Source organism: Salmo salar, chromosome ssa06 (assembly GCF_905237065.1).
Source record: "Salmo salar chromosome ssa06, Ssal_v3.1, whole genome shotgun sequence".
Classification (NCBI taxonomy): domain Eukaryota; kingdom Metazoa; phylum Chordata; class Actinopteri; order Salmoniformes; family Salmonidae; genus Salmo; species Salmo salar.
In genome coordinates, this window is record NC_059447.1 from 24,077,557 (window position 1) to 24,094,726 (window position 17,170).

At 43.1% G+C, this 17,170-nt stretch overlaps 2 protein-coding genes across 2 annotated transcripts; one reads left to right on the forward strand and one right to left on the reverse strand.

Annotated features, from left to right (window-relative positions):
- Positions 1–4,036: 4,036 nt before the first annotated feature.
- Positions 4,037–7,911, reverse strand: LOC106606740 (peroxisomal membrane protein PMP34). Its single transcript, XM_045720013.1, has 9 exons — positions 7,556–7,911; positions 7,271–7,331; positions 6,936–7,002; positions 6,441–6,595; positions 6,103–6,219; positions 5,875–6,020; positions 5,672–5,767; positions 5,389–5,471; positions 4,037–5,241 (listed from the first exon to the last, which is right to left on the reverse strand). The coding sequence occupies exons 1-9, from the start codon at positions 7,628–7,630 to the stop codon at positions 5,094–5,096; spliced, it is 948 nt and encodes a 315-aa protein (XP_045575969.1). The 5' UTR covers positions 7,631–7,911; the 3' UTR covers positions 4,037–5,093.
- A 371-nt stretch (positions 7,912–8,282) lies between these two features.
- On the forward strand, positions 8,283–16,831 carry LOC106606738 (ankyrin repeat and SAM domain-containing protein 4B). Its single transcript, XM_014203100.2, has 2 exons — positions 8,283–8,590; positions 14,972–16,831. Exons 1-2 carry the CDS (start codon positions 8,430–8,432, stop codon positions 16,131–16,133), a joined length of 1,323 nt encoding a protein of 440 aa, XP_014058575.1. The 5' UTR covers positions 8,283–8,429; the 3' UTR covers positions 16,134–16,831.
- Positions 16,832–17,170: the final 339 nt, after the last annotated feature.

Genomic DNA, 17,170 nt, shown 5'->3' on the forward strand with positions numbered 1-17,170 from the left:
TGGAGCAGGTTTTCATCAAGGATCTCTCTGTACTTTGCTCCGTTCATCTTTCCCTTGATCCCGACTAGTCTCCCAGTCCCTGCCACTGAAAAACATCCCTACAGCATGATGCTGCCACCACCATGCTTCACCGTAGGGATGCCAGGTTTCCTCCAGACTGAACTCTTTGGCCTGAATGCCAAGTGTCACATCTTGGTTTCATCAGACCAGAGAATCTTGTTTCTCATGGTCTGAGAGTCCTTTAGGTGCCTTTTGGCAAACTCCGAGCAGGCTGTGCCTTTTATTGAGGAGTGGCTTCTGTCTAGCCACTCTACCATAAAGGCCTGACTGGTGGAGTGCTGCAGAGATGGTTGTCCTTCTGGAAGGTTCTCGCATCTCCACAGAGGAAGTCTGGAGCTCTGTCAGAGTGACCATCGGGTTCTTGGTCACCTCCCTGACCAAGGCCCTTCTCCCCCGATTGCTCAGTTTGGCCGGAAGGCCAGCTCTAGGAAGAGTCTTGGTGGTTCCAAACTTTTTCCATTTAAAAATGATGGAGGCCACTGTGTTCTTGGGGACCTTCAATGCTGCAGACATTTTTTAGTACCCTTCCCCAGATCTGTGCCTCGACACAATCCTATCTTGGTGCTCTACAGACAATTCTTTCAACCTCATGGCTTGGTTTTTGCTCTGACATGCAATGTCAACTGTGACAGGCGTGTGCCTTTCCAAATCATGTCCAATCAATTGACTTTACCACAGGTGGACTTCAATCAGGTTATAGAAACATCTCAAGGATGATCAATGGAAACAGGATGCACCTGAGCTCAATTCCAGGTCTCATAGCAAAGGGTCTGAATACTTACGTAATTTTTTTTTTTTTTTTAATACATTTGCAGAAACTTCTAAACCTGTTTTCGCTTTGTCATTATGGGGTATTGTGTGTAGATTGAGGGGGAAAAAAATATTTAATACATTTTAGAATAAGGCTCCTGATTGGCGCAGCCGTCTGAGGCACTGCATCTCTGTGCAAGAGGCGTCACTGCAGTCTCTGGTTCGAATCCAGGCTGCATCACATTCGGCCGTGATTGTGAGTCCCATAGGGCGGCGCACAATTGGCCCAGCGTCCGGTTTTGGCCAGGGGAGGCCGTCATGGTAAATAAGAATTTGTTCTTAACTGACTTGCCTAGTTAAATAGATTTTAAAAAATAACATAAAAAGTGTAAAGCGTCAAGGGGTCTGAATACCTTCCGAATGCACTGTAAGTCAGAATTTCTGTGCAACAAAGATATAGTAAAATGTAGAGAAGCAGTTATTATAACTTGTAGAATTTATTGCTTTGAAAGACAGTCAGCTTTCTTAGTACAGGTCACATACTGTTCATATCATTCTGAACATCCAATCTCTACATACATAGCCTACTGTCTAGGCTAAGCAAGGCAGCAGATTATGGGTTGTATGAACTACTAATTTTAAGACATAACAGATTTGACTACTGATCAGCACAGTCAGTACGTGATGTGTCAACAGTCTTTACAGTGCTATCAACAGATCTGGTCCATCACCATCGCTAGTCCCTAGGTTTGGAGGCACTTAGCATTAAAAAGTACAGGCTCAAGAATTCCAGTGAACAATGACAACAACATTACATAGATTGCAAAATGCTGCAGTGAAATTATAATTATCACCGCCAAATGTACATGTATTGATTCTTCTAGTTGGCCCATTTTCATTTAACTAGTTTAGATTTTAATATAAACCCCTTCACATGTTCTATGCAAGTTAAGTAGACAAGACATATTCCAAGATAGCATAGAAAATGTATACTATGCGTTTCAATTTGGAAAAATGTTCATCCAATCTAGAGATTAAGATTTATCTAAATGTAAAAAATTTAAAAGTATTTATCCGATTTCTCTATAGACTGGCCCAACCAACTCTCCTTTTCATCTTGGTTATGTTCATTAGGGCACAAAACAGAAAACGTTAGTGCAACGTAAAGTGAAAATGAGGGTTTCTTATTGGACTAGTTCATGTAATGCCTCCCTGTTTCAGTCCGGGTGGTGCCTAATGAAGACAAACCTGTTGAGCAGCAATGAGGTTAAACTGACTGAACATTCCTGGCTACAGTTTTGTGAAACATGACGTAACGCTCATCTTATACCGACACCCTAAATAAATAAAAGTAGCCTTTTGTCTTGCAGACATTCTTCTAAAGTTAACTGGTTTACCATAAGAGTTTTTAATAATAACTAGGGCCCAGAGTTGTTCCTTGTTAGGTGGTTGGGGAAAACTTGTTTTAAATAAGAGAAGCATTTAGAATAATCATTATTGTATTTTGAATTAAATCATAAGACTGAGAAATGGTTGACTGGCTTCATTAAAAGGCAATACAAGGTAAATATTTCAGGAGTAAAAATAAAATAAAAATGGGATCCACTTCTAGTACGTAATTGAAGCCAAGATATGTTTGTTGTATTGGACGCGAATGTACATTATGTATGACGACTCAGAAAACTCAAGTCATACAAAACACTGATAGCATCCTGTGTTTTTTCTGTCCTGTGCCAATAGTGCGTACCGCAGATGGCCAAGCAGATCAAACATAGGCTATTCAGCACATACAGTTGAAGTCGGAAGTTTACATACTTAGGAGTCATTAAAACTTGTTTTTCAACCACTCCACAAATTTCTTGTTAACAAACTAGTTTTGGCAAGTCAGTTAGGACATCTACTTTGTGCATGACATGTAATTTTTCCAACAATTGTTCGCAGACAGATTATTTCACTAATTCACTGTATCACAATTCCAGTGGGTCAGAAGTTTACATACACTAAGTTGACTGTGCCTTTAAACAGCTTGGAAAATTCCATAAAATTATGTCATGGCTTTAGAAGCTTCTGATAGGCTAATTTACATCATTTGAGTTAATTGGAGGGGTACCTGTGGATGTATTTCAAGGCCTATCTTCAAACTCAGTGCCTCTTTGCTTGACATCATGGGAAAATCAAAAGAAACATCAGCCAGAACAAAAAGACCTCAGAACAAAAAATTGTAGACCTCCACAAGTCTGGTTCATCCTTGGGAGCAATTTCCAAATGCCTGAAGGTACCACGTTCGTCTGTACAAACAATAGTACGCAAGTATAAACACCATGGGACCACGCAGCCGTCATACCGCTCAGGAAGGAGACGCGTTCTGTCTCCTAGAGATGAACGTATTTTGGTGCGAAAAGTGCAAATCAATCCCAGAACAACAGCAAAGGACTTTGTCAAGATGCTGGAGGAAACTGGTACAAAAGTACCAATATCCACAGTAAAACGAGTCCTATATCGACAAAACCTGAAAGGCCGCTCAGCAAGGAAGAAGCCACTGCTCCAAAACCGTCATAAAAAAGCCAGACTATGGTTTGCATCTGCACATGGGGACAAAGATCATACTTTTTGGAGAAATGTCCTCTGGTCTGATGAAACAAAAATATAACTGTTTGGCCATAATGACCATCGTTATGTTTGGAGGAAAAAAGGGGAGGCTTGCCAGCCGAAGAACACCATCCCAACCATGAAGCACGGGGGTGGCAGCATCATGTTGTGGGGGTGCTTTGCTGCAGGAGGGACTGGTGCACTTCACAAAATAGATGGCATCATGAGGATGGAAAATTATATATATTGAAGCAACATCTCAAGACATCAGTCAGGAAGTTAAAGCTTGGTCGCAAATGGGTCTTCTGAATGGACAATGACCCCAAGCATACTTCCAAAGTTGTGGCAAAATGGCTTACGGACAACCAAGTCAAGGTATCGGAGTGGCCATCACAAAGCCCTGACCTCAATCCTATAGAACATTTGTGGGCAGAACTGAAAAAGCGTGTGCGAGCGAGGCGGCCTACAAACCTGACTCAGTTACATCAGCTCTGTCAGGAGAAATGGGCCAAAATTCACCCAACTTATTGTGGGAAGCTTGTGGAAGGCTACTCGAAACATTTGACCCAAGTTAAACAAAAAGGCAATAGTACCAAATACTAATTGAGTGTATCTAAACTTCTGACCCACTGGGAATGTGATGAAAGAAATAAAAGCTGAAATAAATCTCTCTCTACTATTATTCTGACATTTCACATTCTTATTCTGACATTTCACATTCTTAAAATAAAGTGGTGATCCTAACTGACCTAATACAGGGAATTTTAAGATTAAATGTCAGGAATTGTGAGTTTAAAATATATTTGGCTAAGGTGTATGTAAACTTCCAACTTCAACTGTAGGCACCAAACTGTCACAGCCAGCTGAGAAATAAACACCTACTTTTCAAGAGCAGTAACATCTCTCCGGAAAGGGTTTGCAGTGGGCTTAACGAAGGGCTGAAGGAGCACTGTGAAATATACAGACTTTTAAATAGAATACAGATATGTTTGCAAATGCCTTGATGCTTCACTCAAGCCCTCAACGTTCTTCAGAATATTGCTCTTCACTAGCTTGGGCATTGTCCAAGCTTGTTAAGCAAATAGTTGTTTGGCATCATCTTTCTGAACAACTATTTGGAAAGACAACGTCTAAGCCAAAAGGAGTTGGCTAGTAAAACTGCTAGTTGTTATCAGCACTCCAAAGTAATAGGGCTGGAGAAAGCATAACAAGCTTCAAATGTAATGCCATTCAGTCAGGTATAATACAATTGCCACAGAATGCATATGCTAGACAGTTATGACACATAAGACCATGTACAACCATTTCCAGAGAGATTCACCCATATTGGCATCGTAGGGAAGACATATGAATACTGTATGTGGAATAACCCCCTGAGTGTAAGGGGAAAAGAGAGGAGACACCATCTCTGGTTGAGGTGTATGTTGGGATTGAGGAAAGGGAAGTTGGGATGGGGTGTCAGTAGCCCAGTGGTCACCAACCCTCATCTTGGAGACAGGTGTGTAGGGTTTTGTCATATCCCAGTGCTAAACACACCTGAATCAAGTTCCAGATATGTGGTAATATCTATAGGTCAATCTGAACGTTGAACCAGGGGTTTCGTCGCTGGGCAGGAACAAAACCCGGGACCAGGGTGGGTGGTGACCACTGTTGTATAGCCTGTGCAGGTTGAGGTCTAGGGGCTAGCTCACACCTCAGTGCTTCAGTTTCTTGTTGATGCCCATGACCTTGAAGGTGGCTGCGGTGATCTTCTCGTACACCACAAACATGAGGGCTGCCGTTAGTACTGTCTGGAGCAGTTTGGCCTCCAGGCCTTTGTATAAGCCCAGCACACCATGCCTCCTGCAGGGGAGAGGACAGTGAGGGAACACGTCGATGGATCAACACAAGATGAACTCATTGGCACAAGACGGTCTGAAAAATGTCCCACCACATTGCAGTAGTCAGACTTGAGACGCAAGAGTTCCATTGTGTGTGTGATCTACTCACTTGATTCTGTCCATAAGTAGGTAGACTATGTTTCGGAGACTGCCCAGTAGACCTCCCTTGCCCTCAGCTTTGTGCTGCCCAAACTGGGGGGAGAGAAAGACCGTAATTTAATCAACAAAATGAGCTGTGAGTACAGGAAATATGGACTTATTTTACTGAGCAGTACAAAATCATGATATCAGACACAGTTTGATGGGTAACTTTGGGGAAACACTGCAATGAGTGTTCAGTTAGCAGGTGTGTGCGTTTATAGATACACACGTTTTCATGTGTATTTGTTTACCCTTAGAATGGCCTGGACGGTCTGCAGGGGATACGTCGCCGTGGTAGCGATGGCCTTGGCCACAGCTCCAATGAGAAAGATCTCTGCTGATGTAATCTAGGAGCAGACAAAAACAAAACAAAGGCTTAAAAACTTTCAGCATGACTGACGCTCAGACACGCCACAGAGGTGTGAAAGCTGGCTCCCTCCTCTCCTTCCCTCACCTTCCTCCCTCCTCGGCCTGCTCTCCTCTTCATGGCTTCATAGAACATGAACACGACTGCAGGGTTGAAGACCAGCAACAGAGAAGGCAGTGTACCGTTCCAAAGAGTCCCCACTCCCTCGCTGGCTATGATCTGCGAGAAAGCATCTGTAATCGAAAACACATTGTATGATGATAGTAAGTCACATTTTATTAGTACTGAAAAGAGACAACAGTGAATAACACACACCAAAGATGCCTCTGTAGTGGGTCTGCTGGAGGTCTTCGTTCCTGAACTTTGCCCCCTGCAGCTTGAGCCGGGTGTTGACCACCCACATGGGCGTGGTCAGGAGCACGTTCACTGCCCCTGGGGGAGAAACACACAACACGGGCAACAGAAAGACATTTAAATACATTTCAATATGGAGGTCAAATCTACTTTCTTCAATGAATCTCTGTTAACCACCTCTCAGACTCCCCTTCCCTAATATAACTACATCAATGACTTAGACTCCATCAAAATAGGTGGCAGTAGGTTGATAGTGACTTAGCCATTACCACTAAAAGGTCCCTGTTTGGTCCTCCTACCTGAGATGAAGCCCATGAGGAGGTCTTTTCCTGGTCTGGACCGGCCCTGATTACCCACCATGACTTTCTTCAGTGTGTTGAAGGTGTAGAAGTAGACGAAGTTGGAGCAGCACAGACTGGAGATGACTGGGAACCAGCCTCTGTACAGAGACAACCTGGGAGGGGAGAGGAGAGAGACCAGGGAAATACGCAAAGTAAGTCATTGGGCCATGGGAACCCAGGACTAGGAGTTTTTCCTGTGCATGTGATCTGACTGGGGAAAACTCCTGGCCCAACACATAAAAGTAGTCATAGAATGGACATATCATGGAACATTGCTTTGAACTGAAAGGAATGGCCATTCTACTACTCTAGATCTATGGGTACAACAGCACAGTGAAAGCCCTGTATGCGGTGATACAAGGCCAGCTTTCCTTTCCAGTCAATTGATTTGAGCAATCAAAGGTGGATTATAAATTGTAGTAAAGTATGTGTACAGTTCCATACAATACTCACAGGCCTTCCTCCTTTGCTATTTCAGCCAGGAGAATGGCAGTCGATTTGGACTTCCGATTCTCATCCACTGCAACAGAAAAGGAAGGCAGAAAAGGGATTGTCATTTTCTTACATTATTGTAACATTGTAAGTAGTCTGCAGCTCTGGTATGCTCATGCAATGGTAAGGTCTCTCTTGTCAATGTTTCCACTTCTATATATCCATCACTCATTTCCTTGTGAACTCACTGACCCTTGGGTGCAGAGACCAACGTTATAGCAGACAAGTATGGCCACACTGACAACAAAGATGGTGGTATATAGTGACTGCTGATAACCAATTACTCTACAACTCACCCTGAAGTCTGATCCTCGCTGTATCCAAAGGAAAGAAGACGGACATCGCCGTCATGCTACCCTAGAAGCAAATGCATTATGATATATAGGAGATAGACGGGTAGTTAAACCTAAGTTACACGACGAATTCACAAAGTTGATACAATCTGACACAGTATGCTAACTAACAAACTAACTACAGGCACCGGTTGTAACATTTCAGTGTAGTTATTCGAAAGTTTTGGCATTGTCTTTATTATTAAAGGGCTGTTCATGCATAGGCAAACTACGTTGAGATGTCCTTACCACTGCACCTGCCACGGCGTGTACCAGTGTCTCGTAAGACAAAAGGTTGATCGCTGAGGCACCATTGTCGGACATCTCTGATTCTTCAGGGCCGCAGATCTTCGATCTGACGATATTAGCCAAATGCCAAATCTATCGTCGGTCAGCAACTGCAGAGCACCCTGGTTGAGTTTCTTGCGGTGTGACTGGTTGTGGTGGAGTAAGTTTACCTGCTGTCATTCCATTATGAGTGGCTGAGTGACTTTTGTGTACTCCGACAGTGCCATAAATAAGGCAAATTTCGTTGTGGAGATTTCTGATTCCTAATAACTCATTTTGGTGGTGCAGTCAGTCAGAGTTCAGAAACGCTCTAAAGGGCGATACTGCCATCTACTGGAATGGAGTACTATAGGGCACCTGAGATTAGTGCGGCTTTCTTTTTGCTCATGAGTTCAAAAGCGCGCCCAGCCAGGTATGGCCACTGTTCTATGACCTCATGACATTTTATAAATAAAAGCCTACTGATATATATGCACAATTCATTTAACATATTTTGACTATATATTGTCTCTGTCATTGCCATTCCATCATTTGGCAACTTGTAACCTAGGCCTATACAGTAGCTTAATAACTTCTCTCAGCATATCAATTGTAGATTCTTGAATTTCCTCAATGGGACAGCATGACAAATCGCATATGGACTTTGCTTTTGTTTTATGGCAGTGAGTTCCACCGATATGATGACGCCCAGCGCTCTGACCAAACCACTCACATCTCCAGTGCGCAATTGTGGCGCTCCAACGCGCTGGAAGGAAGAACAAAATGCCAGATTTCTGCTAAAATACGTGCCTTTTTATTTCATTTCACAGTGTAGTGTTCTAAACACAGAGTAAACATGTCTAGGTACCACAAAGCAGCGATCGATGGCTACCTGGACCTCTTGAAAGAGACCACCAGGAAAGACCTGAATTCTCCGGACGAGGACGGGATGACACCTACGCTATGGGCTGCTTTTCATGGACACGTCGAGGCCCTTCAACTTATATGTAGCCGAGGGTGAGTGCAATTGATATTCAGAAGTCATAGCCTACCTTCCCATACCTAACATCCCAAAATATTTTAAGTGGCATATTAGCAATATATACCAATTGTGACGTTTTTACAATCACTAATTACAATAAATTGAAACCTAATTTAGAAATGATTTTTCTCATATTAGTTAACTGATTTAACTAAGTCTAAACTATTAGAATGTGAATTTATTTGGACCTCTTTTGATGTAATTTACCCTATGTATGTTTAGATCAATTAACTTCTAATCCAATGAAAAAATAGCAGAAACTCTGCCTGACATGAGGAGGAAGGATAGAAGCTATAGGTTATGGTTGACCTTTTGACCTCTTCCTAGTCCTTGTCCATTACTGTCAGTAACTTGATGAATTATTCCTCGTATGAGGACTAATATTTCCAATCTACATTGATGAGTTGCTAAAACACAACAATAAAGGCATCCTCCAGTAACCTACAAAATAGTCACAAAACCTATAGTACCAATCCAATGAATACTGTAATATTTTATCTCCTTTAATATTGATGACACATGTTTTGTTGGGAGGGATGCAGTTGGAGGATAAAAGTCCGGAAGTGGCCTAATGCTGATCCTATTCCCAGCACTGCTGCTCGTTTCCAAAACAAATACTTGAACGAAGAGCAAAGGTGTACTTTATTGTTCATTCATGTGATAGAAGGAATGCCCATCACCTCATTCCTGATGCCCATAAATCGACTATAGACTATCCTCATTAAGGATTTATAGGTGAGAGAGGTGCAGTTAGCTGTGTCACATTAGTTTCAACCTTACAGGTTTCTCTATCAACTTAAACCACCGTCCTCAAATGGTGACTGAATGCCTCTGATATTTTAACTATATTCTCAATGTACTGTATGTCCATGTCACATTTCACCCATGTTATTTTTGTGCATTAGACATGCATGCCACTCTGAAACTGTCCCCCCAGAGCCTTTTAGACCACATTTTCCCATGAGCAGAGCCAAATATTTAATCAGCCAAGGGGAATTATGTAATTAATGACAAACAATAGAGCCCTTCATTCCCCTAACAGCTTCCCCCTGCTTTCATACTGCAGGAAAAAAACAGACCTGATTTTCATCTCTTATTTATTTCTGTCAAGATGACAACCGACCAATTGCTTGATTATTTAATTGAAGCACACTAACAATGGATTACTAAGTTTTCACAACATTGAACTCAATGTATTTTTATAAAATGTTTGGAATGATGTCTACCATACCTTTGTGATCATAGTTGCCTATTTCCACGTTGGGCGTTAGCAGTAGGATGTACTGCAACAAACTTGGTTTTATGATCACCTGTTGCTAAGATACTGCAATCGGGAGTTTTATAGAGGTAGTGATGGAACAAAGAAGGACTTTCATTCTTAATGGCTTACCAATTAACCCATAAGGAAGGGTTAGTTTGTACTTCATGAGTATAGCGTTGGTGACAGTCCTTTTTCATTCATTTATTATAGGAATGCTATTATACAACATCAATTAAGACTCATTATTTAGTTTTCAAGTGTTGTTCATTATATTGTATTGTTAGATTCATGTTGATATGGACATATGTGTTAATATGTATACATGTCTATAGACACTGAGTGTACAAAACATTAGGAGCACCTGCTCTTTCCATGACATATACTGACCAGGTGAATCCAGGTGAAAGCTATGATCCCTTATTGATGTCACCTGTTAAATCCACTTCAATCAGTGTAGATGAAGGGGAGAAGACAGGTTAAAGAAGGATTTTTAAACCTTGAGACAATTAGCCATGGATTGTGTGTGTGTGCCATTCAGATAGTGAATGGGCAAGACAAAATATTTAAATACCTTTTAACAGGGTATGATAGTAGGTTCCAGGTGCACCAATTTAAGTGTGTCAAGAACTGCAACGCTGCTCGGTTTTTCACGCTCAGTAGTTTCCCATGTGTATCAAGAATGGTCCACCACCCAAAGGATATCCAGCCAATTTGACGCAACTGTGGGAAGCATTGGAGTCAACACGGGCCAGCATCCATGTGGAACGCTTTTGACACCTTGTAGAGTCCATGCCCTGACGAAATGAGGATGTTCTGAGGGCAAATGGGGTGCAACTCAAGATTAGGACGGTGTTCCTAATGTTTTGTACACTGTGTAGATAAAGGTTTTTCACAATATATGCAATATACCTTAAAAATACAGAAAACACGTTATTCATTTTACGTTATTCACTGTGACAAATAATACAGTTTGGATTTACATTTCTCCCGAAGTTGTAAACCTCCATGCAAAATATAGAATGATAAACAAATTACAGGTCACTCAAACTGAAAAGCAAAAGATATCACTCTCAAAACATTTAATTTGCATTGCTTTGTTTAAAACGGTCAGGCAGTGACATCCATTATAGAATCAGTCAGTGTCAGTATTGTCTACAGGAGAGATGATCAGTGGGTTTATGTTTTTTACCGCCATCTTTTCAACAGAGGCTAGAGATAGGATATTGTTTCTCAGTGAAGGTGGAGCCGGTGAAAGAGTAGATAGGAGACCTGGCCTCCACATTGTAGATGAAGACCTGACCCTTCTCATGATCCACAAATACCCCCACCTTCTGGGGGCTTCTCTCTCAGGGAGAGCGAGACAGGAAGATTAGTGAGAATCATGTACTCATTCCCATTCCGCAGCCACAAAATCCAGGATCCATCGTCAGTGTTCTCATCCCCTTCCTGTTGATGGGCTCTCTGGCCACTCCTAAATCCAATTCAGTCTTCCCCTTAACCTGCACCTCATAGTAAAATTTTCCAGAGGAAAAGCCTCCTTTTCTCAGGACACTGAGAAAAGTATCAAACCTCTCTGGTTTGGCAGTGTCTGATGTATATTTCCATGTTCCACTTGTTTCCATCCTCAGATAGAATGAGATGGTGATGTGCCGTATCAGGGTCTAGAGTCACATCCACTGAATGGTTTTGGATGGTTTCAAGATCTTGACCACTTCCTGTTCACAAGTCTAACTGATTAATGAGTACAATCAGCTGACGATTGAGGTCATCTTTGATCTGATCCTGCTCCTCAGTTAGGTTTTTCAGCTGACAGTTGAGGTCTTCTTTGACGCGATCCCTCTCCTGAATGAGACCCCTTCGCTCACCATGAGCTAAAATGTATTAATCTGTGACTAGAAGTAGTTCCTTGGTGAGGTTTTAATTTTCCTGAGTGAGGTCATCCCACTGCTGTTTAACTTGATCCTTTATATTTTAGACGGCAGATGGTCACAGATAGTCCAATCACAGTAGAAGCAACCAGCAAGAGAAACACTAGAGAGCACCCCCAAAATATCCCTTCATGATTTTCATCTTCACATATGTACAGTCGTGGCCAAAAGTTTTGAGAATGACACAAATATTAAGTTCCGTAAAGTTTGCTGCTTCAGTGTCTTTAGATATTTTTGCCAGATGTTACTATGGAATACTGAAGTATAATTACAAGCATTTCATAAGTGTCAAAGGCTTTTATTGACAATTACATGAAGTTGATGCAAAGAGTCAATATTTGCAGTGTTGACCCTTCTTTTTAAAGACCTCTGCAATCCGCCCTGGCATGCTGTCAATTAACTTCTGGGCCACATCCTGACTGATGGCAGCCCATTCTTGCATAATCAATGATTGGAGTTTGTCAGAATTTGTGGGGTTTTGTTTGTCCACCTGCCTCTTGAGGATTTGACCACAAGTTCTCAATGGGATTAAGGTCTGGGGAGTTTCCTGGCCATGGACCCAAAATATCGATGTTTTGTTCCCCGAGCCACTTAGTTATCACTTTTGCCTTATGGCAAGGTGCTCCATCATGCTGGAAAATGCATTGTTCATTACCAAACGGTTCCTGGATGGTTGGGGGAAGTTGCCCTTGGGGGATGTGTTGGTACCATTCTTTATTCATGGCTGTGTTCTTAGGCAAAATTGTGAGTGAGCCCACTCCCTTGGCTGAGAAGCAATCCCACATATGAATGGTCTCAGGATGCTTTACTGTTGGCATGACACAAGACGGATGGTAGCGATCACCTTGTCTCTCCGGACAAGCTTTTTTCCGGATGCCCCAAACAATCGGAAAGGGGATTCATCAGAGAAAATGACTTTACCCCAGTCCTCAGCAGTCCAATCCCTGTACCTTTTGCAGAATATCAGTCTGTCCCTGATGTTTTTCCTGGAAAGAAGTGGCTTCTTTGCTGCCCTTCTTGACACCAGGCCATCCTCCAAAAGTCTTCGCCTCACTGTGCGTGCAGATGCACTCACACCTGCCTGCTGCCATTCCTGAGCAAGCGCTGTAACGGTGGTGCCCCGATCCCGCAGCTGAATCAACTTTAGGAGATGGTCCTGGCGCTTGCTGGACTTTCTTGGGCGCCCTGAAGCCTTCTTCACAACAATTGAACCGCTCTCCTTGAAGTTCTTGATGATCCGATAAATGGTTGATTTAGGTGCAATCTTACTGGCAGCAATATCCTTGCCTGTGAAGCCCTTTTTGTGCAAAGCAATGATGACGGCACGTGTTTCCTTGGCGGTAACCATGGTTGACAGAGGAAGAACAATGATTCCAAGCACCACCCTCCTTTTGAAGCTTCCAGTCTGTTATTCAAACTCAATCAGCATGACAGAGTAATCTCCAGCCTTGTCCTTGTCAACACTCACACCTGTGTTAATGAGAGAATCACTGACATGAGATCAGCTGGTCCTTTTGTGGCAGGGCTGAAATGCAGTGGAAATGTTTTTTGGGATTCAGTTCATTTGCATGGCAAAGAGGGACTTTGCAATTAATTGCAATTCATCTGATCACTCTTCATAGCATTCTGGAGTATATGCAAATTGCCATCATACAAACTGAGGCAGCAGACTTTGTGAAAATTAATATTTGCGGCATTCTCAAAACTTTTGGCCACAACTGTACTTAACACACTGGAACAGCTGACTAGGGATGTGACATTCTGTCTTCCTCACTTCATTGAGCAGGCTCTGTTGAACAATACATATCAAATCGGTTTCTGTTTGTCTCCTGTTGAGTGACCTTTAGTTTGGCAGAGTAGAATCCCTCAGTGTTCCTTTGTATTTCTGAATACCAACCATACAATTTGGCTCCCTTGGTTCCCTCACTGTCCTGGATACCAGCCTTTAGATTTACACCTCAGAATGATGGCTACCCTTGTCAGCTCCTCAATTGAGATCACTGGCTGGGATCCAACAGCTACAGACACAAAGGTATACAGGATTTAAAATAAGTGAGGTTTTGAGAAAATGAATACATGTTATAAGGCAAACTGTATAGGTTATTGCATTTGACAGAAAATGTAACCTTGCCTTTAATACGGACTTCAACGGTGAGATCATCATACCCGGACTTTGTAACAATCCATCAAGTACTTGCTACAATCCATCATCATTGCCTTGTACCCTGGTCAGTTTCATGGAGGTGTTGCATCTTTTCAGTTTGTCTTTAAACAGTGCTGTACTTCCCCTGTAGGAGACCATCTGATCCTTATAGTTGTCTCTTCAGTATTGGTAAAGATTAACAGCAGAGCCTGGGTGGGGCAGTCTAAACCACTCCACTCTCATATCCTCAGCATTGATACCGGGTTTGAGGTAGAGGTCTTCACAGGTCTAAAAAGTTGCACAATGGATCTGTGGCTTTCCCACCCAATCTGAAATGCATCATCAACAAACAAAAAAACAGATACCCATTCTGAATGGAACCCAGGACAGTCAGACCAGTTCCGAAAAAGGCCTGTGGAAAAACAGACCCAAACAGACACGTGCCGGTTCGGATCCTAGAGACCCGTTCAGATCCGAGAGTAAAAAGAGAAAGAAACCTCAGACTGGGCGCTGTCAATAAATGAACACACACACACAGTGAAGGTGTAGGGTAGGCCTACTGTACCCGAGACTGCTCTGTGGAGGAGAAGCAGGAGAGGGACAAAGACAATCTGGTAGCATCACCATCATTCCAGAAAGCGATGATTACACAAATGATCAAGATGAATTCCATAACTTCAAATCAGGGAGTCAATAATGACATTTCAGTGTTTAGAAAGAAATACACACAGAAAAACGGTGGAATAATCTAAAAGCAAATATACCAAAGTCAGTTTTCCTATTTGAACAAAGGCTTTCCTTCAGTGCAGCCTTGTCCATGTACTCATCTGGTGTGACTTTTTTACTTACAACATAAAACTTGTCCAACTGCCTACCTTTCACACCTACAATGATGAGCCAAAGCTGAACAGAAATCACAGAGATAAAACATATTTTATCTAATCTTGTGTCATAGAAATGTATGATTGGTTTGTTAATGAATTGGTTTGTTGATTGATTGACAGATGTTTCTGTGTTCTTTCAGAGGGGACCCCAACAGGAGCGACATCTGGGGCAACACGCCGCTGCACCACGCCGCCACCAACGGTCACATGCACATCCTCAGCTTCCTGGTCAACTTCGGCGCCAACCTCTTCTCCCAGGACAACGACTTCCACACAGCTATGGACGTGGCAGCGTCGGGCGACCGCATGGACTGCGTGCGATTCCTGGACAATGCCGCATCACAGCAGACCATCCAGAATGCCAAGAAAGTGGCCAGGCTGAAGAAGGAAGCCACCAAAGAGGCTGAAACACGGGTGAAGCTGTGTGAGAGGGTCAAAAAAAGGCACAAGAGCAAGATGGATAAGATGTACCAAGGGTCAGTGTCAGAGGCCAGCACGGCATCTCCGTCGTTCTCCAAGATGGGCACCATCAACAGTGTGAACGAGCAGTTCTCCAAGCTGATCGCCTCCGATACCTCAGGCTCGCTTACGGCCCGGTCAAAGGGGACCCTCCAGAGGATATTCGGGAAAAAGGATAAAGGAACGACAGAGAAGGTGGGAAGAGACGGGAACGTCATCTTCGTCAAGCAGGAGAACGGCACCCTCTCTGGGAAGCCTGAGTTCATGGGTGTTTTCTCCGAGCAGGATGAGATCGATGAGGAAGAGGACGGAGGAATGAGAAGATTCACGGATGATGAAGTTAATGACGATGACGAAGGAGGAGATGGCCCAGGAGCCAAGGAGTCCATCTTCAAACGGCCCGGCCTGGGGAACATGGTCTTCAGGAAGAACTTCTCCATGGAGATGGGGATAGAGCCCGATGACTTCCCCAGTGGGAACAATGAAAACCTGGGCTTCCTCATCCGCAGGGAGGGGTTCGACACAGAAGGGGAGGACACAGGCTTTGTTGAGGACGAGGAGGACGGCGACCTGCCCTGGAACCAGGAGGAGATCGGCCTGGATGACGACCAGGATGAGGAGACCTCCCCGCTGGATGCCTTCCTCTCATCCATCTCCCTGCCAGACTTCTCCCCAGCCTTCACCCGCGAACAGCTGGACCTGGAGGCGTTGATGCTCTGTTCCGACGACGACCTCAAGGGCATCCGCATCCAACTGGGGCCCCGCAAGAAGATCCTGGAAGCTGCCGCTCGCCGGAAAAGTGCACTGGAGAAACCTGGCGCCATCAAGGACAGCTTCTTGTGATGAAATGATGATATTGGAGGTGGTTGAAAGTAGGATGGATGCAAGTAGGAGGATGTAGAGTGACAATACTTTTGAATGAAAAGAACACTGATGCAAAGTTGAGAGTTTGAAGTGGAAATACATATCCTGGTTTTCTATCCTTTAAAGACAAATTCTTTAATCTTTCTCTTACCTTGGACTAGGAGTGACAGCAGCCCTTCGTTACTTTGCTATAGCCGCCACAGGCTAAAGTTAGCATTGATTCACCCAAAACAGTGGGGGGTTCAACAGGCTGGATAAGTCTGGCACTGTGACGAGATAATCGGCGATGGTTGAACTGAGCAGGAATGTCATTTAGATTAATGGAGTGGCAATAACACCACCACAACCACTACCAATCACCATCTTGCAATACCAATTCATGAAGGAAGAAACACTGTCAGATTTCAAACATAATTTGAGCTGCATGCTCTTTTTGGCATGTCTCTGAGAAGCACACAACTCATTTTGAGTAATGATGTAATGTAAGAGCCTATTAAGTGGAAACTGTTCTGTTCTGATCTTGATTTTCTTGTTCCCTCCTTTGATGATTGATTGAAAGGAGACGATATTGTGATGAATTCAGTTGTGCCATTTTGTATGGGAATTTTAATTGTTGTGATTTGTACATTGATAAAAAAAAACGTATGACAACCAAAATAAATAACGTTTTTAAATCAGTTGATCAATTCTTCCATGTGAGTTGCATGCATACATTTTCTCTGACTGGATTTTTTGGCACTTGAAAGTTCTGAATCACTGGTGAAGTAGATAAATACCATGCAAAACTGTAGCGAGCCATGAGTTTCTCCTTACCAGGTGACCTAACCAGGAAAATCTCTGAGCCCTAGTAGTGTGAATCTAGCCAATTAAAAAAATATCTTAAATGTTTATTAGACACACAGCTCATTTGATAGAGAGGCAGACAGAAGGAATCCTAGCAGGCCATGGTCAGGAGATCCTTCTGACCCAGTCAACCAGGAAATGAAGGGAGGAGGAGTCCCATGCACCAGCAGTCT

What these genes read in the sequence shown, in the direction of transcription:
- LOC106606738 (XM_014203100.2), top strand. Translation starts at nt 8,430, where the DNA reads ATGTCTAGGTACCACAAAGCAGCGATCGATGGCTACCTGGACCTCTTG. An exon ending in CAACTTATATGTAGCCGAGG is followed by an intron (nt 8,591 to 14,971) that starts GTGAGTGCAATT and finishes GTGTTCTTTCAG; the next exon opens with AGGGGACCCCAACAGGAGCG.
- LOC106606740 (XM_045720013.1), bottom strand. Translation starts at nt 7,630, where the DNA reads ATGTCCGACAATGGTGCCTCAGCGATCAACCTTTTGTCTTACGAGACA. An exon ending in CCACTACAGAGGCATCTTTG is followed by an intron (nt 6,021 to 6,102) that starts GTGTGTGTTATT and finishes TTTCGATTACAG; the next exon opens with ATGCTTTCTCGCAGATCATA. An exon ending in CTACTTATGGACAGAATCAA is followed by an intron (nt 5,242 to 5,388) that starts GTGAGTAGATCA and finishes TCTCCCCTGCAG; the next exon opens with GAGGCATGGTGTGCTGGGCT.